At 33.7% G+C, this 23,712-nt stretch overlaps 4 protein-coding genes across 4 annotated transcripts; all 4 read left to right on the forward strand.

Moving 5' to 3' along the window:
* LOC128173044 (tetraspanin-1-like) lies at positions 1 to 7,397 on the forward strand. The gene is made up of 9 exons (XM_052838805.1): positions 1 to 164; positions 341 to 420; positions 547 to 762; positions 2,046 to 2,120; positions 2,358 to 2,468; positions 2,701 to 2,892; positions 6,324 to 6,407; positions 6,727 to 6,847; positions 7,233 to 7,397. Exons 2-8 carry the CDS (start codon positions 358 to 360, stop codon positions 6,814 to 6,816), a joined length of 831 nt encoding a protein of 276 aa, XP_052694765.1. The 5' UTR covers positions 1 to 164; positions 341 to 357; the 3' UTR covers positions 6,817 to 6,847; positions 7,233 to 7,397.
* Positions 7,398 to 8,360: 963 nt separating this feature from the next.
* LOC128158050 (uncharacterized) lies at positions 8,361 to 12,904 on the forward strand. Its single transcript, XM_052820734.1, has 3 exons — positions 8,361 to 9,474; positions 10,805 to 10,936; positions 12,364 to 12,904. The coding sequence occupies exons 1-3, from the start codon at positions 9,123 to 9,125 to the stop codon at positions 12,630 to 12,632; spliced, it is 753 nt and encodes a 250-aa protein (XP_052676694.1). The 5' UTR covers positions 8,361 to 9,122; the 3' UTR covers positions 12,633 to 12,904.
* Positions 12,905 to 14,779: 1,875 nt separating this feature from the next.
* LOC128166166 (uncharacterized) lies at positions 14,780 to 19,556 on the forward strand. The gene is made up of 3 exons (XM_052831162.1): positions 14,780 to 15,191; positions 18,573 to 18,773; positions 19,144 to 19,556. Exons 1-3 carry the CDS (start codon positions 14,780 to 14,782, stop codon positions 19,377 to 19,379), a joined length of 849 nt encoding a protein of 282 aa, XP_052687122.1. The 3' UTR covers positions 19,380 to 19,556.
* Positions 19,557 to 20,549: 993 nt separating this feature from the next.
* On the forward strand, positions 20,550 to 23,704 carry LOC128184938 (uncharacterized). The gene is made up of 3 exons (XM_052854586.1): positions 20,550 to 20,892; positions 22,612 to 22,833; positions 23,004 to 23,704. The coding sequence occupies exons 1-3, from the start codon at positions 20,574 to 20,576 to the stop codon at positions 23,243 to 23,245; spliced, it is 783 nt and encodes a 260-aa protein (XP_052710546.1). The 5' UTR covers positions 20,550 to 20,573; the 3' UTR covers positions 23,246 to 23,704.
* Positions 23,705 to 23,712: the final 8 nt, after the last annotated feature.

Consider the following 23,712-nt stretch of genomic DNA (forward strand, 5'->3'; position numbering starts at 1 on the left):
TCGTTGTCTACATCGTACTTAGTGAGCCTGCGCGAACTGTCGCATGTTGTTTTGTTTATCGTCAACAGAGGGATGGATGAACGGTGATTCAATGTCGTGAAATCTAAAACGTTCACTGCATTGATTTTTTCCATAGTGAAGGGGAGATATTCATGTATATGAAGGTAAAATTCTATCTGATTTGCAATCTCCTTGTGATACAGCTATCGATGACACGACTGAACAAACGTCAATGTGACATTGTTTGTGTTTTAATTAACAATCTCATACTGTAATTGTATTGTAATAGTCTTAAGAAAGAGATGAAACATGGTTGAAAAATAGTTTCCTTTTTTTGCAGTGTCGAATATAGCCGTCATGTTACAGGAAAACATTCCTTGTCTCAAATGCCTCATCATAATTTTGAACATACCTGTCATAGTAAGCCAAACTACGTGCTATTATTTTATACAATCAAATACGTCGCCAAAATAGATTGGCACTAAAGTGATTTTTCGTTCAGTATTTTGTATGATATACATGTACATGTATCTGAGTCGTTCCCAGGCCATTGGAGCAGTTGCCATAGGGCTGGGAATATGGGTCCTTGTGGAAGAACCCGATGTCCTGGAACTGTCCAGTCTTCGGGAACTTACGGTCATGGACCAGTCCTACCTGTTGACGAGTGTCTACCTGGTCATCACTGCGGGGGCCGCAATTCTGGTGTTTGGAATAGTGGGAATGGTCGCGACCAATGCCCAGAGCGCTTGTTGTCTGGGCTTTGTAAGTATTAGGAGTGTGAAATGGTGGTGACCATTTTAATATTATATTGATCTCCACAGGAAGCGTGCTCAGTGCTCTGTGTAAAGATATAGGAAAATATTCAAAATTCTAAAGCTTAAATATTTGAATTTTTTAATAATTAATAATAATTTATAGTTAAAATAATCATGTCCAAAGATTTAAGTATGACCAGAGGATTATTTTCATGACCACCTTGTCTCCTGTACTCTAGATATTGAGATATGATTTTTTATTCCAAACTTTAACTTTTTTGTGCACTGTACAAAATCAGCATCGGATATAATCTAATAGTTAGAACAGTAAGAAAAGCATAGCTGGTTTTGTTTGTATGATGTCGTGTCTCGTATAGTGAACGCCTGTGAAGTCACGATTTACGACAGCCATAAGAAAAGAGATAGAGAGAACAAACAGACACAGCTGATGCTGTTCCTGGGGGCAAGCTGTGACGTGTATAGGACATCTTCCTCACAAAAGCAAGATTTGTCACAATCAATAAAAGTAGAGCAAAGTTTCCCCTTTAAGCCTCTGAGGGGAATGTACCTAGTATATACGTCCACATTCTTTACGATACGTATGTGATCCTTGATGGTTTATTTATTGGTAAAGATTCTACCCAGCTACTGCTGTTACATTTAATAAACCATTATTATGTAATAAATATGATAATACAATATGCCTCCAATCAACAGAGGAGAATGTATATTAATCATATATTTTCTTAACTCAGAAATCTGTTACAACCAAACACATTATCAAAAAAATTGGGTACAAACCATTGTGATGTCTAGTTCGCAATCCCATTCAACAGTTCCTTCTATATATACGATGATTGTCACAAAACAACTCTTGGGAAAGAGTACACGCTTAAAAGAGGTGAAGGGGCTTACCACCTACATATATATTTAATTTCTTTGAAAACCTGCATCAATTAATACCGATATGTACAGTATACCAGTATGTTGTTTTGTAGTACACTATACCGTTATGTTGTTTTGTTTTACAGTATGCCTTTATGTTGTTTTGTTGTACAATATGCCAGTATGTTGTTTTGTTGTACAGTATGCCGGTATGGTGGTTTTTTTTTTTTTACAGTATGTCATTATGTTGTTTTGTTGTACTATATGCTGGTATGGTGTTGTTTTTTTAACAGTATGTCATTATGTTGTTTTGTTTTACAGTATGCCATTATGTTGTTTTCTTGTTTAATAGGCCAGTATGTTGCTTTGTTGTACAGTATGCCGGTATATTGATTTTTTTTACAGTATGCCGGTATGCTGTCTCTGATTCTGTGTGTGGAAGTGGCGGGATGTACCCTAGGGGTGGTGTTCAAATCATCGGTAATATAACTTTCTCTCTCTCTCTCTCTCTCTCTCTCTCTCTCTCTCTCTCTCTCTCTCTCTCTCTCTCGTTTTACTTTTTTATCAACAGAATTATTCTATATTATCTATAGGTATTTATCAGAGTATAAGTTTGATTTTTTTTAAATATTATTGTAAGAATAATTGGTTATGGCAAAATAGACTATCGTTAAATTTTGATAATTTTGGTATTGAAGAAATGTTCTTCATTTTCAGTCTGATCAGCATTTAGACGAGGCTATTTACAGAAACATCAAAACCGAGTACGATGGATCGCCGGAATCTCAGAATTACTTCAGCAAACATATAAACGCGGTTCACGCCACGGTAAGCCATACTCGACAAAACTAACGAAACAAATAGATGTTTTAAGAACAGAATATGAGAATTTTTTAAGATGTCTTTAAAAATTAAGTATTAACAGAAATACACAAAATCTATCGAACAGAAAAGTGGTAAATGGTACTACGGTATATATTTCTGTTTTTATGATAAATAAAAAAACATGCATGTATTTCATTTGAAATAATTCGTAGAAACGTGTACAATTCTGTTTCAGTTATCATGCTGTGGGTATGGGAACGTGAGCGATTATCAGCAGTCCCTGACCTGGAATCGGACATTGGGGGACGGGAGCTCGGCACAGGTGCCCCTCTCCTGCTGTCTACCCCAGAGCAACTCCTCCATTCAGTCTACGGGCGGCAAAATGGACTGTAGAAAGACCCCGGATGTAACGAACTCCTACACTGATGTAAAGTTGTTTTTTTTTATTACATTGGAAACTATTCGTCGACTTTCAGATATGAATATTTGTAGATAAATGCATGTACATGTATTTGACTGTATATATATATATATTCTTAAATAGGGGATGCTTTTTCTTGCATGACATTCATTCAATCTATAACGTTTGTCTCGATTTCCGGGCCAACATTATACATGTATATCACGCTCACACTCATGTTAAATTGTTGCCCAGATCATTTCGGTCTATTTAATGGTTCATTTAATCTAGCGCTAGGTCTTTTGTTTTAGAGGGCAGGCAAAACGCGAAAAAAAAAATAATAACGACAAGCGATAATTATGAGGTTGCAATAATGTAAATGTGAGGTACCAGTAAATTTTTAGCGTTAAGAGCCACATGCACTGTGTAAAATTGGTAGCGCTACGCAGGCCCACGTAACCACTACAGTCTTGACGCCTATATCAGATTAGTTGTGGTTTAACTTTACTAAGATTTATAGATACAGTATTGCAGGAAAAGCAGAAGAGAAGAGCTGGAATTGTATTTTTTAAACTTCGTGTTATATTTAGTCTATCCAATAAGTTTACTCTATTGACAAAAGCTTACAGTTTTACTTTAAGGTATTGTAGGTCTCATTTCTTATCGCATGCTTGCTTCCTTTTATGTCGGACTTCTTCCGCAATTTTCCTTTTTGGGATGTAACGAACCTTTAAAAACCACCGGACTTCTAATAGTTGAAGTATCGAGGAAGGAAATGCCATGTGTTTGTCTATGCAGCCTTCATTTTTGCAAACATTTATGAACTTTCTGTTTAAATTTCGCAGTTCCTTCCAAATCAAGATGACTTTACCGTTTTGAAGTGGTGTGCATGTTTTAAAATGTTGAAGAAAAATAAAAAGAGTAATCTTATCCAATCCAATGGATAAGACTCTCAATCCACTACTAGGGATTGATTACTTTGGTCAGAATTTAACCACAGGGTCATCTTCGCTAGCCAAGGGTTTCTGATTCACACCGCTCCTCGCGAAGCGGCGTGAATCAGAAACCCGTGGCTAGCGAAGATGCCGCAAGGTTTGGGTATTTCACAGTTGGGTAACTTTTTAAGAGAGCAATGACATCAAACGAGTGGTCAACAGTCAACCACAACTGGATAAGGATTTTAACTACCAGTTAACATAAACCGGGGTTTTGAGCAGTCCATTAACGAGTAAATATCAGTATAGCATATATTGGTGAACTTTGGTTCTCTTATTGCATAATACGTTCAATTACTTCATGTGAATATTTCAATGGGAGTAACATGGTTTTAATATCCTTAACGTGTCCTACATTTGGTTCTCTTATTGCATAATACGTTCAATTACTTCATGTGAATATTTCAATGAGAGTAACATGGTTTTAATATCCTTAACGTGTCCTACATTTGGTTCTCTTATTGCATAATACGTTCAATAACTTCATGTGAATATTTCAGTGAGAGTAACATGGTTTTAATATCCTTAACGTGTCCTACATTTGGTTCTCTTATTGCATAATACGTTCAATTACTTCATGTGAATATTTCAATGAGAGTAACATGGTTTTAATATCCTTAACGTGTCCTACATTTGGTTCTCTTATTGCATAATACGTTCATTACTTCATGTGAATATTTCAGTGAGAGTAACATGGTTTTAATATCCTTAACGTGTCCTACATTTGGTTCTCTTATTGCATAATACGTTCAATTAATCATGTGAATATTTCAGTTAGAGTAACATGGTTTTAATATCCTTAACGTGTCCTACATTTGGTTCTCTTATTGCATAATACGTTCAATTACTTCATGTGAATATTTCAGTGAGAGTAACATGGTTTTAATATCCTTAACGTGTCCTACATTTGGTTCTCTTATTGCATAATACGTTCAATTAATCATGTGAATATTTCAGTTAGAGTAACATGGTTTTAATATCCTTAACGTGTCCTACATTTGGTTCTCTTATTGCATAATACGTTCAATTACTTCATGTGAATATTTCAGTGAGAGTAACATGGTTTTAATATCCTTAACGTGTCCTACATTTGGTTCTCTTATTGCATAATACGTTCAATTACTTCATGTGAATATTTCAGTGAGAGTAACATGGTTTTAATATCCTTAACGTGTCCTACATTTGGATCTCTTATTGCATAATACGTTCAATTACTTCATGTGAATATTTCAATGAGAGTAACATGGTTTTAATATCCTTAACGTGTCCTACATTTGGTTCTCTTATTGCATAATACGTTCAATTACTTCATGTGAATATTTCAATGAGAGTAACATGGTTTTAATATCCTTAACGTGTCCTACATTTGGTTCTCTTATTGCATAATACGTTCAATTACTTCATGTGAATATTTCAGTGAGAGTAACATGGTTTAAATATCCTTAACGTGTCCTACATTTGGTTCTCTTATTGCATAATACGTTCAATTACTTCATGTGAATATTTCAGTGAGAGTAACATGGTTTTAATATCCTTAACGTGTCCTACATTTGGTTCTCTTATTGCATAATACGTTCAATTACTTCATGTGAATATTTCAGTGAGAGTAACATGGTTTTAATATCCTTAACGTGTCCTACATTTGGTTCTCTTATTGCATAATACGTTCAATTACTTCATGTGAATATTTCAGTGAGAGTAACATGGTTTAAATATCCTTAACGTGTCCTACATTTGGTTCTCTTATTGCATAATACGTTCAATTACTTCATGTGAATATTTCAGTGAGAGTAACATGGTTTTAATATCCTTAACGTGTCCTACATTTGGTTCTCTTATTGCATAATACGTTCAATTACTTCATGTGAATATTTCAGTGAGAGTAACATGGTTTAAATATCCTTAACGTGTCCTACATTTGGTTCTCTTATTGCATAATACGTTCAATTACTTCATGTGAATATTTCAGTGAGAGTTACTTGGTTTTAATATCCTTAACGTGTCCTACATTATGCTTTGTTTCTACGAGTTTTTTTTTTAACAAAATGTGAATTATTTTAATGATTCCATGTTTATTTGCTGGTTATTATGTCATGAAAGCCACCATTTTGTTTATCAAGAACTACGGTATATCCATTCTATTTGTGTTTCATTTGTTGATGCCCGTCGGTAAGCAAAATGAGAACATAATGAAGATGTTTAAAGTAATCATTCTGGTTTTGACTGAACGTTCTATAGCGTAGCTTTTACCATTACCGTCGTGCCATATAAGTATCAATGTAACATGAGCAGTACGTTTTACTTCAACATAAAATATAGCTTTTGATACAAATGGAGTATTATTATCTCCAGCAAAAACAATACCCCCCCCCCCATGTCATGTGCGTGCTCTTCGTTTTAAGACTTAGTTTTCTTTATTTGCTATAAAAGAGATTTAATTGTGTACTATTTTTATTTGACCAGCCCTGTATGCCAAAAGTGAGAGAACTGTTCCGGAAATATGAGATTATCGTCATCGCTTGTACCGCCACTCTGGCCTTCTGTCAGGTGAGTCTGGACTAAAAGAATACAACAATCTAAAAATTGACTAAAACACAGACAATCGTCAGTAATATGAAATAAGAAAATTAATGAATTAGAATGAAAGCATTGTGTCATTCTGGCAACCCGAACTAAATGGATAAATATGAATAAATAAAAAAAAATATATTTTTATATTAATTCATATTGCATTAGAATAATCATTTTAAAAAGAATTTTAAAAAGAACTTTAAAAAGTGTGTTAATAAGGATGTTGCAATACTAACACGATCGACATGACTTATTGTTTCTTCAATGAACTGAAATTGCGTTCTTTTCCTTTCAGCTGTTGATGCTTGTTTTGGTGCTCATATTGATGTGTTCGATAGTTCAAGACGAGACACAGTATGACTTCAAACAGAACATGTACACGTAAAAGCGTTTAAACACGCCTCATAACATTGTTATATATTATATAAATAGTGCCTGTTTGGGAGGGTAACAGTTGAAATTGACACCCCGAGAAAACCATTGTCAACCGACGCGAAGCGGAGGTTGACAATGGTTTTCGAGGGGTGTCAATTTCAACTGTTATCCTCCCAAACAGGCACTATTTATTTTGTTATACTGAATGTCTTTTTTAAAAATTTTAAGAAAATTTTACTGCTTTTATATAGGAATAACGTGAATTCTACAGCGAACCGTACGCGCATAATTTTCGCGCATGTAACATTTTTTAATGTTACCCGTTGCCAAGTGCGTTGCTAACGCTGAGGGTAATAGTAAATATTATTAACTGCGTCTAAACCAATCAGATTTCAGTATTTAACATGAAAGTATAACAATTTTTTTTATTTCACTATATGATGTATGTTTTGTGGATTACAATAACTTTTTTTTCAATATCAATCCAGTAGTTAAATAAAAAAATAACTGTAAAAAGTGATTTCTTAAACAAATGACAATGTCTATCAAATAAGGTACGTGCAATTTTTAAAAAATAAAATTGGTGTTTTATTTTCTCTTTGTTTATTGACCTTTCGGTCATCCATGACGTGAAAAGGACGACATCTCTCTCTCTCTCTCTCTCTCTCTCTCTCTCTCTCTCTCTCTCTCTCTCTCTCTCTCTCTCTCGTTTTATATAAAATCCTACAACAAAGAGGCCTGTCAAAAGTAGATAAAAATCTGAAACATTACAAGATATTTTGTATATTGCATAAGACTCCATAAAGCTGATTTTATCATTGCTGCCGTTGCTCAGGTGAGCGATGTGGCCCATGGGCCTCCTGTTACAAATGGCTCAGTTTCGATTCTTTGGCATATATATGGATTGTGCACACTGCCCTACACTTTTACAGAAAAGCAACCGTTCTAGAATGCCTGAAACAAAAAAAGTTAAGGACTCCTCGACACCCCGTGACTTCTACTTTTAATAATATCACGTCACAACATGGCGATTTTAGCGCATTGTGAAATAGTTTATACCACCGTTCTTTGATGTCTCTCGCTGTGGTGCAGTGGGTGTTCTTTCAGTCTACCAACTCGCAAGCCCCGAGTTCGAATACTGCAGGGTTTTTTTTATTTTCATGAACAGCGGAACTTTCAAAAAGTTGATTTTCCCCCCAAAAAGTGAAATTTTTGCTAAAAATCCGTATCTTTAAGAAATTCAGAAGAATGGGCTTGTAGTCAGAACTTTTCTCAGGGGTGTGGAGGACCCTTAATAGAGTTATTTTTTCTATAGACTGATGTTGAAAAGAGTTAGTTGTATCCTTCACCCACAGTACCTTAACTTGTCCAACCCCCCACACCCCTTTTTGTCGTTTTAGTTATTCTGATAAAACCTGTGGGTTCTTAGATTTTTGTCAAGATTATCAATTTTGAAACAATAGTTTGTGTTCAGTTTTAATTTTTAAAATTAGTTAAAATAATACAATTTTGAATTAATACACTTTTGTATTAAAAAAAACGATTAGATGGATGGATTTCAAAACTAGTAAAACGTTTTAAATGCAAGGCATTTTTACCTGTAGTGCATGTGCATGCTATCGTGTTCCAATCTCAACAAACTGTAGAAACTACGCCGCTTTAGAAAGCCCAACCTACATCGTGTTCAATCATACTAGGAAGCATCACAACAAAACAAGGTCCCGATAAAGTCGACTTAATAAGGAACAGATGCTTCGGGTATAACATTAATCAAGTTACAATTAATGGATTTGAACTGACGATTAAGAAAGCCGTGTGATGTTTAAGAGAGGCGATTTTTGTCGGTTTCCGTATAATTTTTGTACAGCAAAATGTCCTCCTAATGTTTTGATTCTAAATACCTGTTTTAAAGGAAAGTGTCAATCACGTCAGAATTAAGTGCACCGATTTCTAAATAATTGGCCGATCGAATTGATTTTTTAAATTATTTATGAAATTAATAGCTATTAATAAGAATCCGATATCCTACCGCGCGGATCCCGCTGAATTTGACGCCTTTCTGGGACTGCCTAATCACTCTCATTAAACGGTGAGGCGGAATCTAATAACATAAAGGAATCCGGCCAGGGAAAATAAAAAAATAAAACTCGGTCACATAATTTCTTTTCTGATATTGCAAAATCGAAATTTGATTTCTTAAATTGTTGCAACGAAAATTTCTTATCTTAGTTGAACACGTTTTCCTAAGTGAAAGGTGGGAAATTGATAAGAAAATTAAAAACATCTTATTCTTTTCACTAGGAGTTTTGTTTAGAAATGACAAATAGTATTATGAATTTTTCAATTGTCTTTCAAACTGTTGCATTAACGTACTTCTGCATCGTGATCAACATATTACTTCGAAGTTCTTCCGCTGTTGAGATTCGAACCGAGTCCAGTTTTCGCAGACCTAATTTAACCGATCGTTTTACAACTGACCGTTTGCTGCAGATCCACGATGGAATAGAATCCACCATCCACTGTAGCGTTCTTTGTGTGGAGAACCCCCTCTGTGTGAGCTTTTTCCACTCACCCTCAGCGGCTCAATGTAGATTGCATTCTTTCGTTGTTGGAAATATAACAGAGACAAAAACAGACAATGGTTCCATCTACTTTGTTCTAAAAAGAGGTACAGTATTTATTATTCATACAGAGAAGTACATGACTGTAAAACTTGATTTTTCTATAGGCAATAAAACTCTTCCATGTACAATGTAACCGAACAAAAAAAAAATTATCAAATATACTTAAGAAAAGTTATGCAATTATCATTCACGTCGCGTTGATGTTATTTTTGCGGTATTGCAATTCTCACTAAGACATATTTTTTGGTTGTGAAAAAAGCTGAAAAAAGTTGTACTAGGAAGCGTGAAGTCTGATTATAAATTCTGATGTTGATATTGTTAGTTTCGACGAAAATTTTTAGGCAAGCATTTGCGCTTTTGAAAAATATACTTTGAAGAAAATTATTTTTAAAAAAGAGGTTCGAATGAATTGTTATTTATAAATGCCATTTTTTTTTAAATATAGGGCCCCAAACAGATATTATAATTTTCCTGAAATTTTCTATAAAATCTGTCATGGAAATTGATAATTTGAAGAAATCAAAGAAATATTTATAGTTTGAAGTATCATTGAATTATGAATTTAATACAGTATGAAGTTGAACACATGTAGTGACTATAAAAATAAAATCTACGTCAAAGTTTAAAAATTCTTGATTTACTGCTGGCTTCAAAGGTCAGTGTATAATAAACACAACAACAGATGTTACAAATTTTAGAGTAATCAAATTATAACGCAAAATAAAAAAAATTATAGTAATCAGTATGTCATCTTTCCAAAACTTTGCATACAAATAGACATACATTTAATGTCTCATTCAAAAGTAAGACAAGTATGGGTCACATCTCAAAAATTTGAGAAATAGCATGAAATAAGCTAGTTTTAGGCCAAACTTGGAGTTAATTTTCTCTCAACTCCTATGAAACATAAGCTAAATATGCCAAAATACATCGATAGAAATATTAAAATATTTGTTAAAATATGTTTTTAGAATATCATGAATATATCGTAATACAATAACTATCCAGAAGTTTGGTCTGCGCTGTAAATTAGGAAGCTAAAGTAACAGTACTCTAGATCTAAAACTAGTGAGTTATGAAAATTGTTCATTTCCTTCTTGAAAACCTTCCGCCACAAAATATAGTTCCTTAATAAACTCTGTAAAAATGTTTTTTTTAAACAATTTAATTCAATAAAATTTATTTGGCATTGTAGAATATAAATATACTACTAGAAATAATATGTGATGCAGAATTTTCAGACTAGAGCCCAAAAAGGCTACCTAAAACCTAAGGAGGGAACCTCTTTAAATTTTTCATATACATACATTTGATATGATACAACACTATGTTACATCATTTATTTCTATGAAGAACTCATGCGCTGTTTTACAGGGATTGGTTATATCGGGGATTCCTGTGCTATGGACTCGGACTGCATGACCGGAAACTCCGAGTGTCGGGGAGAACAGTGCTGGTGTAAGGCCGGATACAGCTTCAGTCCACGACTCTGGTCCTGTGATCAAAGTAAGAGAAGAATTTGTCTTGACTCATAAATTCGTCAAAAATTCGATAAAAAATATCCATGCATTACAGATTACTATGGTTCAAGAAAAATCGTGAAATTGTCTAAGATTTCTGTCTTTGCACTATTGTAGTATAATGGCTATATAATACATAGGTTAAGGTGGTATGGGACACCTCTATATTGTGACGTACTTCCGATCAAATTCATCAATAAAATGAAGTATAAATAAATATTTTCTTTCCCAAAATTATCACATAACAGCTTAGCGCATGGGATAGAACGTTAACTACGAATCTGTAAGTCAAGAGTTCGAATCCCGCTGGAGCTTTTGTAATTTTTACTTTCGATAAAGGACTATATATGATAAGGGCCTAAAATGGCCCCTTAAAATGAACATCATCATTTTACTATCATTCTTTGTTTTCTTTGTACAGATATGTATGTGACGTGTTTACATAATATTCATTTTGGTTCAAGTGCCCACAATTTAGAAATACGACATTGTAAAGACAACATTTTCCCGCCATTTTTGCATTTTTAGCGTAAAACAGCTTGTTTTCAAGCAGTTTTTCCTTCCGAAAACATAGAGCGCATTCTTGAACAAATAAAATATTTTAATCAGAGATGTATCTAGCCAAGACTAATAAGTCACAAAAAATTGTCCTTGTTCAAGCATGCGCTCTATATTTCCCATTCGTAAATAGATAAGAAAAATGTCAATTTTTGGCTGATTTTGATTGAATTATAGAAATAGCGTCACTTCTGACGTCATATACTGCCAGTGAGTGCAAATAAATCAAATAAATAGATGAAAAATATATTTTATATCAACTTTTCTAAAAAATTAGTTAACATTTTATTGTACCCGAAACACTTAAAAAATGGCGAATTATGGGGGCCAAATTTAACTATTATCATACATAGTTATTTGAAAACATATTTTTGATGAAATGTTGTCAAATTTGAAAAATTCTGAGTATTTTGTTTAAAATTTACTTCTATCTAAATTAATATCGACAGGTGTCCCATACCACCTTGATTAATATAGGTGTTTTTCTCTCCTACAGTTTAAGAATTTTTTTTTTGGCAAAATGATGCACATTCAAAAGCATGAGACATGGAGCAAAATATTTATTGCAATAGTAGCTATTATCAACGATGTAAAATTATTGATAAATGTTGCTTCGATTTCAGTGCCGTTACCATTTCACAAACCATGTTAACCGGAAATAAGCAGCTTTCTACGCCTGTGATGTTTAAAGATAATGATAACTGTTACAATAATGACCAGACTGAATTTCCTTGCCTTTTTTTAGCAAAAATTCTCTAAAATATTCTACACAATTTTACAGTGCTGAAAATAACGTAAAACCTGTGATCTTCATAGAATATAGTATTGACTGCATGATGATTTAATCTGTTGTAGATTGCATAGCTGGATACGGCAAGTTCTACTCTCTTTATAGTCGCCATTTTCTCAATGGACAAAACAGGGAAACACATCTTAACGTGACATTGACCCAATGCCGTGACCTCTGTACCTCAGCTGTTGATTTCGTCTGCAGAACATTCGAGTATGGGTACAAATCAGAGAAATGTTATTTACAGGAAGTGACGTATTTAGATTTCCCTGGTGACTGGTATGAGGATGTCTACTATCATGAGTTTGATTACTATCAGAGGGATTGCTTGTAAAATTTGTAATCTGACATTTGTATTTTTAGGGGTTTTTTTACTTAGGATTGGTAGATTTTCATTTTGACACAATATTTTGTTGTCAAGAATATGGTTTATTAACTAGGTTTTCCTGTTCCATCTTATGAAATCCGTTAAACATACCTGTTTTATTTATCACAGCTAAAATTGTATCCACAATCCATATAAATGCGTCTTGAATATTTATATGTATTGCTTGTCATAAAAAATTGTAATGTAATTTCCATTTCTGTTTGTAAAACGCCACATAATTGGCTAAATAAAAAAGATTACGCTTGTAAAAAAAATTCCGAACGTAACAATGGTTTGTGTCTAAATTCGCATCAATTCCTAAGACATTTATTAGAGGAACAAGCATTCTGAGAGTATTGCTTAAGCAATACACGTCCCCTACCGGTTTGTATCCAAGCACACAACTATTTCAGAGCTATTATAAACGAGATGTCATGCTTTAATCCGAGATAAAAGAACAGAGGAAATTAAAACAATATAGTTGATATAGAAATTAAATACAAAATAGGTAAAATAATACTCTTTATTTCATCTCCTGTAATTTCGCCAAGTCTATTCTGTATTCGCTGGTAAAAATTTGTGATAACAATACACTGTTATGAACAATATCATTTCTTACCGTCTTGTGTACCCCGAATCAAACCAAACAGTTAAACAGCCCAACCCGAAAACGAACCCGATTGTAATAATACAAAAAAACCCTGCCGATTAAATTTACAACACAATGCTTGTCACTATTTTACAGAATTTATTTGTTTGTTAGAAATGATAAAAGGAATGGTACAAGTAACGCACGATATCATTACTGACTACATACTAGCCTCGTTTATTCAATACACATCGAACCCGATAACGAACCCGAACATTAAAAAATTGGAATATGAAAAATTAATGTTCTCGAAAATATGTCAATCAGACGCTACAAAAGTGTAAACTTGATCTGTAGTTTGAAATTTTGAAGCTGTTCAGCAAGTTTCATATTATTCATCAAATGCATAAAGAAAAATAGTGTGGAAAACTGAAGTGGGACAGACAGACGGACGGACGGACCGACGGACTGACGGACGCAGAGGAAAGCTATAGTCCCCTCCAGTGAAACCGGTTGGGGACTAATAAGGAATCAATCTTCGGTTTCAAATCATACGGTCAACTCAGATTTCCAGACACATTGCACAAAACCTCGATGGAAAATGTTATTCGAATTCATGTCAAATCCTATGTGTCTTAATACTGAACACGGCGCAAAAGTGACATTTAGCATCCGTCTAAGTTACAGTTTCCATCTTAAAAAAAAACAACCCGAACACGTGTGATGCCATATGATGAGAAAATGCCCAAAGAGCATTTGTTTTGGTGTGTCTTCCCTGACAGGGTAGATAATAAGTATCAATTACCTTTGACTCTTAATAAGAAAAGAAATATACTTATTAGAGAAGTATTTTGTTCTACAGCAGTATAGGATACTGGAGTATTTAATTTATATACTAAGTAGGTTTGTCTAAAATTTCATTAAGGGATTTTATTTTCCAAAATTCTAAAGAATATAAACGAAATATTTTAATGAATTAATTTTTTTTCTTATTTTTTAAAATCTTGTTGGTTTCTTGTTTCAATCCTAACAAAGTCGAAAGAACTCCTCAGGAAAGTTATTCTTCATAATTACCTTTGTTATAAATTGGGATACTTTTTATAAAATATTTCATTTGACAGGTCATTTATGTCAATAACAATTATATTGGTGATAAACTTTTTTTACAATCATATTATGATATCATATCATATAACATAATTGAGTTTTGACCGGAAACTGTGTCTGAGAAGGTGCAAGACACCACACACCAGTAATATGGTTCACGCAGTGTTAGGGTTGATATACATGTATTTGTCTTTTTGGGATTTGTCCTTAAACTGCTAAAATAATCAGTGTTATATAATTATAAAATGTGAACAAATTAATCAGAGGTGATAAGTTTGAACGACCAAAGCTTTATATTGTAAATCTCTCATGCTTATGTTTGCGATAATAAAATGAAGCTGGAAAGAAAATGCGACACATGCAAGCAAATGTATCATTAGGAGCAATTAGCGCCTGATCTGGCATTAACGAATTCTTCATGTCAGCGGCCAAAAAAGATCAATTTGAAAAAATAGATCGAAACATTCATAATGTGTGTTGGCTCGTCTTTTTCACATCAAATACGATGGCATCATTGGACATGAGAGGTTGTACCTGTGTTTTGTTTTACATCGTAATTACACTGTATACCCAATCTACAGCAGAATCAAGAATCTTACGAGGGTTCCAAGATGCCAAAATGAAAAACAGGGTATTTCTGTCTCCGCCTATTCACGTGTCCTCCAAACGGAGCAAAATACAGTGTGTAGACGCGTGTTCGATGGTCCAGGCTTGCATTTCTTTGTTGTATAACAGTGTCAACAAGTCCTGCTTCCTGTACGACCAAGACTTCACCGAGGACGATAATTGGGATTCGGAAGAAAACTGGGACTACTTCTATATTATACGAGGTAAATACGGGGCCTTTGTAACAAAAAAATGATGATTAAAAAATGGAGTACGACTACCTCTTGGAAGAAAGCATAAAGAACTCCAAAAAATATTTTTAATTTTGAAATATCATTCAGGTTAAACATTTTTGGAAGTTCCATTGTTAAGTTATTAGAACAAGTATAATGTAATTCGACTCCAGTGGAAGAGTCACTGGTATGACTTAATTTTAAATGGTTTTCTTTCTTTCCACGTTCCAGTATTTCAAATAAACTTCAATAGTTTGTATATTTACCTTATTGTAACAAAAAGCGGTATCAACTTCGTACGGATTAAGTTTAAATATGTAAAAACGGTATGTTCAGATGTTTGTTTTCGTAGCAAATGTAAGAAATCATATCCCACAGAGGAAATTATTAAAAGAAAAATGCATAGCATGCAACTAATGATGATTTTGTCCTTTACTGGTTTTTTTTTTTTTCAATCTAAATTTAAAAATTTGTCTTGCAATAATTTTTAGCTTTAGATCTAAAATAAATGAAGGACTATAGTATTTAAATGAATTATGCATATCAGATAACTAATTAAAATCTTTTTCTCCAATAACTTCTAACCCAACGCTTTGACTATAATGTTACCAGGGGTTTATGCATTTCTTAATGAACAGGTTCTGTGTGATAACAGCATGTATAACAATTGTAAAGACATCTCATAAGGTGAATAGCCAGCCAATGTTTCAACCAAGACAAAGGAATTTAAATAAACTACCGGGTTCAATGTATAATTTCTTTATTTGTGTTGGGTTTTTATCGGGATTTCAAAGGTTTCTAATAACAAACAAAACCAAATATAATTCTTCATATTGTAAAGTTTGCGATGTGAAAAATGTCGTAAAAACGAGCGAAATTTCAATAATCGCAAAAATAACTAAATACTGTGGAATCATTAGATTTCGTGGTGGCTCAATTTTCGTGGAATTCGTGGGTTCCTCTCATCCACAAATTACATTATCCACGAATTAATAAAATTAGGGTAATAAAGTCATATTTCCTTTGTAGATTTAAGAGAATACACGAAATTACCTCCCCACGAACCTGTAAAGATTAGGCCATCCACGAAAATTGGCCACCACCAAATTTAATGATTCCAAAGTATACAATACAAATGCCATCAATTTATTTAAAAAGATGTTCATGGGGTTATGTTTTTCTCAACTACAAATATTATCATTTATACTTTAGCAATTTATTGAAACTTTTTTGTATCTATCATTTAACATAATATTAACAATAACATTAAAAATCAGTAAATTAAAATCATAAAATTACATGTATTTGAAATTTGTTCATTGTGGAAACATATTATGAGAAAATAGTTATTTTGTATACAGATAATTGATGAAATGTTCCGTTAGTTTAGGAATATCAATAAATCGGAATTTAAGATCTTTATGGACTGTCTCATTACACAACATATTTCAGAATAACTAAGTCTACTGCCAAAATTAAAAATATCTTTGTATAGAGTAAGTGTGCAAGTTTTTATATCAATTGCAGTATCTTGGCAACTTATTATCAACTTTTCATTAGGTACACGTATAAATTATTTTTGAAAATTTTGTTGTATACTCAAACCCGGTCCACGTGATCTATCCATTCATTTTTAATGAAGTCATAAAATAATCTAAAGCAGCCTGCACGCTGCAATATACGATGGTCATATTGGGTATTCAATGTATGATTATTAGTAATCACTTGAATAAAAAGTACAGATAGTATTACTTTGTTCATCGTTTTCTAGTGTATTATTTGAACTGTTCTGAAATATTTTGGAAAACCAATCAAATTCATGTTTTCTTTTATCAAATCGTACTTAAACTAAACATGTATTTACACTTAGTACATAATTAAGTATTCGTTGAATAAAATATCGGATGATTTTTTTTAAATGGTTGACTGGGGAAGGTTTGAAATAAGATGTAAAGAATATATTTATGTGAATTTCTTTCCCTCATATTTAACATTTTCGTATTTTGATATTAGGAACATCGATTACCAGGAGCTATATGTAGTGTAGGGCTGTAGGCCTTCAATATTTCCTTTAATATGAACAATAATTTACAATGCATTGCGTAAATAAAAGGGCAACTCTCTCTCTCTCTCTCTCTCTCTCTCTCTCTCTCTCTCTCTCTCTCTCTCTCTCTGCATTCTAGAATTCTAGATTTAAAAAAAAAAATACGTCAAAGAGCTCCAAAATGTGGGAGCCAAATTACCAATAAGCCGACCTATAAGTCACCTAGTTCACTATTGGAAGTTAATGAACCGTATTTCCCTAATCAAATACAAACATCGGAAAAAAGTATCCAATTGCGATTCCTGAATCTTCCAGCAATGATGCAACTACAGGTTGTCAATACGGTCCAAAATAACGCGGAAATGAGAAACGCCATATTGGTAAGTCATGGTCAATACGATTGATAAAGGAATTGGTATTCCGGGCCAGAGATGCTACACGGCAGATCCTTTCATGGGATGCTCAATAAGATATTTTTTTCTGGTTTTCTTTCAATTCGGATTGCATCCTTGGTCCACTTATTGGGACATCGATCACTCAATCAAAGGGAGATGCCAGCATTCGTGTCAAGGTTTTGTTCCTGTTGTTACGAAGCTGCTATCGGTTGTCATTCTCACGTTGTAGAAGCGTCACTTTTTGTCAGTTTTTTAAAGGGTTTCAAGTGGAAAGTATGGTCGAGATAAAAAATCAAATCTTGCATATTGGTAGCTGAATTTGTTCTGTCGTAATATCAGTGAACTTCCCATAATGATATACTGTGAAGTCATGTTTCGCATGCAGGACTACAAATCTCGGTATCCACGGTTTCATTGAAACCGCTCTACCGCAAATTTCCGTAACCATAATACTGACATATAGTTTTATGCTAATTAATTGTAGTTTTTATGTCGGAAATCTACAATGTAAAACTGTTGTTTACTACTTGGATGACAAAAAAGGTCAATAAACTAAACTATTGTTTTGGTAGGGGAAACCAGTCAGATGCTATGATTATTATAATAGCAAAATTATATTATTCCTATAATGTACAGAAAATTGGATTGCTAAATATTTAAAAGTACAGATGAAATTCAACACATTGTTTTAGTCTAGTAATTCGCGTGATGAATAATGAAGATGGCATGTTAATGCTGCGATTTTTAAAAAATACAGTGCAGTATGACTGATTTCTACATATATGAACAAAAAAGTCGCCTGGCCATTCCAAAAAGCTTCATATTTTGAAATATTTTTTCAGTATGTGACGTGTATATAATTTCGTGTTATTCATGCAAAATGATCTCGTTTATTTTCGCATCATATGAAATATCAAACCGATTTTCTTTTAGTTCCAGATTGGTCTATCATAAAAGCTGAATGCAACAAGCAAGACCGCTTTCAGTATATTCAATCCCTGGATATCTGCTTCAAACTTTTTCACCAAAAAGAAAAATACCATGAAGCACTGGACGACTGCAAAAATTCCAATGGGGGCAACCTGATGAAAATAGACAGAAAACTGAAACAAAAGGAAGTTGAAAACTATCTTGGTAAATTTGTTTTATTTATATGAGGGGAATATTCAAGAGCCATCGGGTTTTCAATTATGGGAGGGGGGGTGGGGGTGGGGGTAATGTTGTATTATAACTAATAAGCACTTACCAAATCTTAATGATTGAAAATAAAAGATCCAATTATTTGATTCATTGTTTGAATATATAGTTGCTACTAGAAGCCGACGTGTGTTGTAAATTCCTTAACCTTTACTCTTATTATAAAAATAGTTTTCTAAGAACAATTAAGCAGTCAATGTTCTTATTGCACCAGCGCCTACTTATTTTAATTCCTTTCCTGTAAAATGAATTTAACAGCCTACAGTTGCTGATACCCGTACATTTAACTTCATTGCATCATTTACAGACTCTGTTTCGGGCAGCTTATCATCCTACGAACAAATCCGCATCGCTGGCTATCACTCAAAATACAACACGTGGGTGTTTGACGATAACGAGGCTATGACCTATTTTAACTGGAATACAGGAGGTGACCAGCCGGACGGACAGACAGGCATTGCCCTGTCTGTGGGTGCTGGCTACAAGTGGCACGATGTTTCTGATGACAGGGACCTCAAATTCATCTGTGAAATCAGGGCATAGGTGGAAAACAATGATTTGTTATGAACTCGTTTAAAACGACTGCTATACATAATGTAAATGGTGAACAGTATATACATTTGTATAATAAACATTGTAAAAAGAGTAGATTGATTTTATTGAAGTGTGTATTAATTTATTGGTTCATATAATAAAAGTCAAACTTTTTTTTAATTTGAATTAAAGATTGAAAAATAAATCTGTTGTATTTAAAATGGCCGCCAGTTTGATTATTTAAAGAATTTGCGTAGAATTTACAATTTACATAGGTAATCTTTTCCAAGTTCCTTCTTCTTACTGATAGAAGATGGCCGCAACGTCTACATCCATGTAAGACTAATCGGACAGATAAGCGTACAGTTCAGTGTATAATTCGAGGATTAATTTTAGTATAATTTGAAGTTTTTTAATGAAATACGAAACCGCGAATATAAAAGCTTTGATTAATCGCAGTGTCATGATTTCGTGTATAATGATCACTGTTAGTATAGGAAAAATCAACCTTGCATTAATCTTCTGAAAGATAGATCTACTTTTAAAAAAAAATGTTAATAATTTGACAAATTACAATGCAAAAAGGCAAGAGTGCGCTAATGATGGACTCCTCGGAATGTTTACTGTAGATTCCTAATTAAATGCAAGGAATTAATATCCGCGTAAAATCGCGAAGAGCACGCTTCTCTGATTTTAAAAACTCGCCATTATTTTCTGAGAGTTGAGAATTATAAGAAATAAGAAATAAAGAGAAAAGTCCGCGTTCGCGATTTTATATTTTCGCGATTTTATGCAAACAGCGGGATCGCGAAAAAAAGTACTCACTTAAAATACAAAGAATTTACAGTATGCGATGATAGAGACGGTATGCTCCACGATTTTATAAAGTATCGTAACCAGATCAGAATATCACCTCTTGAAAGTTTTATTTTCGATTGGGATTCTTCATTCATATCAGTTTCATTAATTTTCTCGCGAATTACAATAAAATCAATAACATTTACAAATATCATATTCAGATCTTGTTCTGTCTGTTTAAACAGAATTAACATATCTTCAAATTAGCCACAAAATAAATATTAGTTGCCCTTTGGATAAATAAGCGCAATTCATATTGACCAAATTTATTCCTTTTTGGTCATATTAAGCCATTTGTCTCTCCTCCTGACTCCAGGAAGCACTGTCATTTATCACTGGGAGAAGATGAATAGTTTCGGGTGCGTCCTGTTTTTATTGCACTGCCATGGAATAACGGGCGGTATCGCCACGTTTATGTTTAAGAAGAAACCCGTGAAAGTGAACGATATTTTGGACCTTCAGTCCTATTTCCCCGCGAGCAGGAGTCGGAGTCCCGTGGAGTGCAGTAGGTCCTGTTCCAAGGTTGACGGCTGCATCTCGCTGATTTTTGATCAAAAGTCCCAGGAGTGTAGAATCTTCAAATCCGACATAGCCGAGAAAAAGCGCGGGGAAAAACGAGATGTTGACAAGGAAACTCAGTGGGTGTATTATCATATTATAAAAGGTATGCTCCACATCATAAAAAGTCAATTTTTTTTAGACTTTCAACTTAAATGTTGTAAATTTTTTCTTGCTAAATTGATCATGTAAAATTAAAACTAGTATGAAAACGGTAAGGTGAGAATGTTTCGGATTTAAATGAATTTAACTGCATGTACTTGGGGTCAGAAAGAGGTCATCAAAATTCATTTCAAGGAGGGGGGGGGGGGGTCACAAATAAATGAATCCTTCTAGTGAAAATTAAGCTCTGACTTGTAAAATCAACATCAAAGCAAGCTACATGTAGTACGTAAAGTCTTCACATTTAGTCGGGCGCAACATTTTTAATTCCTATTTAAATATATTCTCCCTAAAACTCGTTTGTTCGAATCTAAAACAATTAATTGCTCAATGAATAACAGGAACAAGTATTACATAGGAACGCATCTCGCTATCGCTGCTTTTATTATGTACGCAACAAATAACACAACATTATTATTAGCCCAATTATTTGCTTCTTCATTTGATAGACCCAATGCATTATCAGTTCAATCATTCTCTTCACTTACTAATTATACAAATAGATGACGTGACTCAAATATAATCGAACACTTAAGGTAGCTCGCGGGTTTACCTGCTTGTGAGAAAACCTACCTTGAAAATTTGTCCACGTGATCCATAGGTTTCATAGTTTTATTTCTGAAATTTATTTAAGATTCGTCTGCGCGGTAATAATGTTATCGTGTTTCAAATACAGTGTGATTAATAAAATCAAGCAACGCTATTTCAATGAAATATATAGTAAAATGCACATTTTAACCGAGAAACGCATTACAAAACTATGCTCCAAACTTTTAAACGATTCAGACGAAATGAATCATACTCAACACAAAAACAGAGGAGATAATTATGAATCAATTCATAAAAAAATATCAGTATGTGTTCTCGGCCAATTTTTGGCAAAAAAACTTTAAAGATTTAAAAGATTTCTCAAAACCTTATATTTTCATTACGACGTTAGCCTGACGTCATCATTTCCTTACTTCTTAGAACACCAAAATTGAAATGCATTTATTGACAAGACTAGCTGTTTAACACATTTTAGAACATGTTAATGCTTATTAGGCATTATTGTGAATGTTATTTAAAAATGCAATTAATGTAAGGCTGTAAAGATACAGAAAATTGCTATTTTTGTTTTTATGAAACTCTGAGTCAATCAATGCAAAAATAAAATGCCAGGCAACTACTGACATTATAAGTAAGTAATCGAATAAAACAGGTATCTCAAGCCAAAAGAAATTTAAGAATTTAATCGGTAGTACAGATTACGGAAGTTATAATTGTAAAAAAAAAAGCGAAGTTAATGCATACATTCTATTTTAAAAAATGACTTTAAATGGAAGAGTTCTAACGCACACTCATTCTTTATCTTTATAGAACAAAATGTGATAATGTATGTGACATCTTTAAATTTTCAGCACTTGATATTATAAATCTTTGTATAAACAGTCATAAACCGCATATAAGCTTTTTAAAATATTTTCTTTTATACTTCTAAATATCTCATTTGTCATTTTAAAATAAAATTATGAGTTTACTATGTCGGTCAACTCTTTACGTCGATTCCTATTGTGACGTCAGCAAACCCGCGAGCTACGTTAAATCATTCCCGCACATAGTTCTAAACTAACTGATTGAACGTGATCCAGTGATTATAATGCTTTTTTACATACGTCCACAGAATGTGGCCCTTCTGAAACTTTCTGTCCAGAGGGCTACAAATTTTACCCCGAGCTCTGCTTCTGTCTGAAATACTTCTCCACAAAACGGAAACCGGACGAAACCGACCTGGATTGTCAGGCCGACGGCGCCATGCACTCCAAAAATGTGAATGGAAAGGCCGCGGTCGTCCGCATTGATAGCCAGGCGAAACAAAAGAGAGTAGAGGATTATCTACAATTAGGTACGTGGACACGGAAACACTCTTCAATAAAATTCATTATACAAGGGTCTGAGAAGGTTTACATGATATAGTCTTACATATTCTCTTTTCGATTTCCTCGCAATTTGTTTTTTATTCGACGAATAATGGGTATTCAATCTAATTGAATTTTGTTTTGTTTTTAAATCTAGGAAACCTTAATATAACCGACGAATTCGTAGTGATACAGGGTCATCGCGATCATGACATCTGGGTTGATAGTGACGACACACCCCTCAAGTACACCCACTGGGCCGACGGCGAGGGGACCAGTCAAGAGAGCCACTACATCACCCTGTCCGTCACCAACTACTCTTGGTACAGCAAGGACAACGAGTCGGAGTACCCCTATCTGTGTGAAATATTCCCCCCGGAGTACCTCATCGTCCGGTAATTGTGATGTCATCGTTGTCATTTTCGCGAGGATTTACATGTATTTTAACGCACTCAGTGGGTCTGAATTTATTGACGACTTCATTTTCCACTAAAATGCTTCAGAATTAAACGATGTGGGATCAAGAGGTTTTTTTCCAATGAGGCCACAAAATGACTTTTCAGTATTTTGCCTCCCAACGAAGAAAATGTTTCGTGAAAGACATTTTTCGTCCCAAGAATATTGTCTTTTTCAATTCACATCGAACAATGCAATATATACACGATAGAATATATGAAAAATTAACACCTCTACTGAACTCTTTATTGCCAATTTCTTTTTATATACTTAGTGAAAAGTTAAATTTAACTTCATCAAACGCATTACACAGTGAACTCAGACGTCGCCATAACCGGCAAACGGTGGTGTCTGAAGTAGAATGCAGTTACCTAGATTCAACAGAAGTACTGCTGTCCTCGAACCAAGTT

The sequence above is a fragment of the Crassostrea angulata genome, chromosome 1 (assembly GCF_025612915.1).
Source record: "Crassostrea angulata isolate pt1a10 chromosome 1, ASM2561291v2, whole genome shotgun sequence".
NCBI classification, from domain to species: domain Eukaryota; kingdom Metazoa; phylum Mollusca; class Bivalvia; order Ostreida; family Ostreidae; genus Magallana; species Magallana angulata.

Excerpts from the sequence above, each read along its gene's own strand:
- LOC128173044 (XM_052838805.1), top strand. The coding sequence starts at position 358 with ATGTTACAGGAAAACATTCCTTGTCTCAAATGCCTCATCATAATTTTG. Across the intron at positions 2,121-2,357 it reads GGGTGGTGTTCAAATCATCG|TCTGATCAGCATTTAGACGA; the intron begins GTAATATAACTT and ends CTTCATTTTCAG. Across the intron at positions 2,893-6,323 it reads TAACGAACTCCTACACTGAT|CCCTGTATGCCAAAAGTGAG; the intron begins GTAAAGTTGTTT and ends TTATTTGACCAG.
- LOC128158050 (XM_052820734.1), top strand. The coding sequence starts at position 9,123 with ATGACAAATAGTATTATGAATTTTTCAATTGTCTTTCAAACTGTTGCA. Across the intron at positions 9,475-10,804 it reads CTACTTTGTTCTAAAAAGAG|GGATTGGTTATATCGGGGAT; the intron begins GTACAGTATTTA and ends GCTGTTTTACAG. Across the intron at positions 10,937-12,363 it reads ACTCTGGTCCTGTGATCAAA|ATTGCATAGCTGGATACGGC; the intron begins GTAAGAGAAGAA and ends AATCTGTTGTAG.
- LOC128166166 (XM_052831162.1), top strand. The coding sequence starts at position 14,780 with ATGTCAGCGGCCAAAAAAGATCAATTTGAAAAAATAGATCGAAACATT. Across the intron at positions 15,192-18,572 it reads CTACTTCTATATTATACGAG|TTCCAGATTGGTCTATCATA; the intron begins GTAAATACGGGG and ends ATTTTCTTTTAG. Across the intron at positions 18,774-19,143 it reads GGAAGTTGAAAACTATCTTG|ACTCTGTTTCGGGCAGCTTA; the intron begins GTAAATTTGTTT and ends CATCATTTACAG.
- LOC128184938 (XM_052854586.1), top strand. The coding sequence starts at position 20,574 with ATGAATAGTTTCGGGTGCGTCCTGTTTTTATTGCACTGCCATGGAATA. Across the intron at positions 20,893-22,611 it reads GTATTATCATATTATAAAAG|AATGTGGCCCTTCTGAAACT; the intron begins GTATGCTCCACA and ends ATACGTCCACAG. Across the intron at positions 22,834-23,003 it reads AGAGGATTATCTACAATTAG|GAAACCTTAATATAACCGAC; the intron begins GTACGTGGACAC and ends TTTTAAATCTAG.